This window comes from Ornithodoros turicata, chromosome 2 (genome assembly GCF_037126465.1).
Source record: "Ornithodoros turicata isolate Travis chromosome 2, ASM3712646v1, whole genome shotgun sequence".
Taxonomy (NCBI): Eukaryota; Metazoa; Arthropoda; class Arachnida; order Ixodida; family Argasidae; genus Ornithodoros; species Ornithodoros turicata.
The window spans coordinates 76222602-76223966 of record NC_088202.1 but is presented as its reverse complement, the minus strand read 5'-3'; the positions used below and the strand labels follow the sequence as shown (position 1 = coordinate 76223966).

Below are 1365 nucleotides of genomic sequence, written 5' to 3'. Positions count from 1 at the left end.
GGGACTTTAAATTCGCGAAAAAAAAGCGTTCGCGAATTTCGCGAAAAATGGGTCCTCGCGAAAATTACTACTTATACAGTATTTGGAAGATGCCGCCTTTGTTGCTCGATTTGTTTGTACGAATTATCGTAAAAGACTGGGTGGTCTAATGTTTTGTTTTACTTTGTTTCAACTCGTGTCCTTCGTCATCATTACTGTTATTATTCAAAGCAGCTTCGCGCCTTCAGGAGATTTTGATTTACTCTGCATTTATTGTTCTACACATGGCTGTATTTCCTTCCGTCGAAGGACTTGTTGTTTGCCTAAGAATATGTTTCATGTGTAGCGCGATCCAAGAAGGGACAACCGGGAGCCTCGGAAGGTCAATCGAAAGTGATTTATTCGCAGCGCACGGGGACCGTGCTAAGCTCGGTGCGCGGCGATGACGATGATGCTACATAGCCCCCCCGCTGGAGGAGAGCTATAGTCTCCAAGTGACTGTCTTGGGTGAAGGGCTGGATGGCGGATGCGAGGGTGGAGAGAAACTCGCCAAGGCTTCAGCAGAGAGGTCCGGATTCAGAACATGGGCCGGCTTTAGTCTGTCGTTAGAGACAGTCTCCTCTCTGCCGTTGACCCTGATGATCGAGGTCGGCGACGGGGGCGCCGGCTCGACAAGGTTGAAGCGACTACGTCAGATAACCGTCGAATTTCTTCAGTGAGCGTGGTCAACTGAGAGGAAGAGGGCTGAGCGGTGGCTGGGTCTTGAGATGGTGTCAGAGCAGCTACCGGAGCTGTAGAAGCCGAGATGGTGGGAGAACTGACTTCAAGAACCTTGTCGGCAAGCTTGGCCAGTGCTGAGATATCCAGGTCAGCGGCGGTGGCCAGAACCATCTGCACCTGGCTGGGAAGGCGTTTCATGAACAGCTCCCTCAACAGAACCCGATCGAAGGTCGCGGCGCGCGAGCCGAGGAGGTTCTCCATATGCCGAAGCATCTGGGATGGTCTTCGGTCGCCGAGCTCTTCTGCGTCGAGCAGGAGCTGTAGCCGCTTGCGCTCGGAAGCCATTGTGCGTTCAACGAGCGCTGTCTTGAGAGCGGTATAGGGCTCGGTGGGTGAAGGGTGAAGAAGCAAGTCAGAGACTTCCAGCGAGATGTCCGGAGGCAGAACGGAAATGACATGGTAATACTTCCGCGTCTCGGTAGTGATGCCTGCGAGGGCAAACTGCGCTTCAGCTTGCACAAACCAAAGCTGGGGTTGCTGGCTGAAGAAGGGCGGCAGGCGAACGGCAAAATGGCCGACCTGAGACTGGGCAGCAAAGGCAGGGGCGGCCTGTTCCACGGGCGGTGCAGGGAAGCGGGGCGCGTCGCCGGTTGCAGAAGGCTGCAT

General features: G+C 54.5%; 1 protein-coding gene across 1 annotated transcript; it reads right to left on the bottom strand.

Moving 5' to 3' along the window:
* Nucleotides 1-573: 573 nt before the first annotated feature.
* LOC135384790 (uncharacterized) lies at nt 574-1365 on the bottom strand. The gene has a single exon (XM_064613976.1). It carries the CDS (start codon nt 1363-1365, stop codon nt 574-576), a length of 792 nt encoding a protein of 263 aa, XP_064470046.1.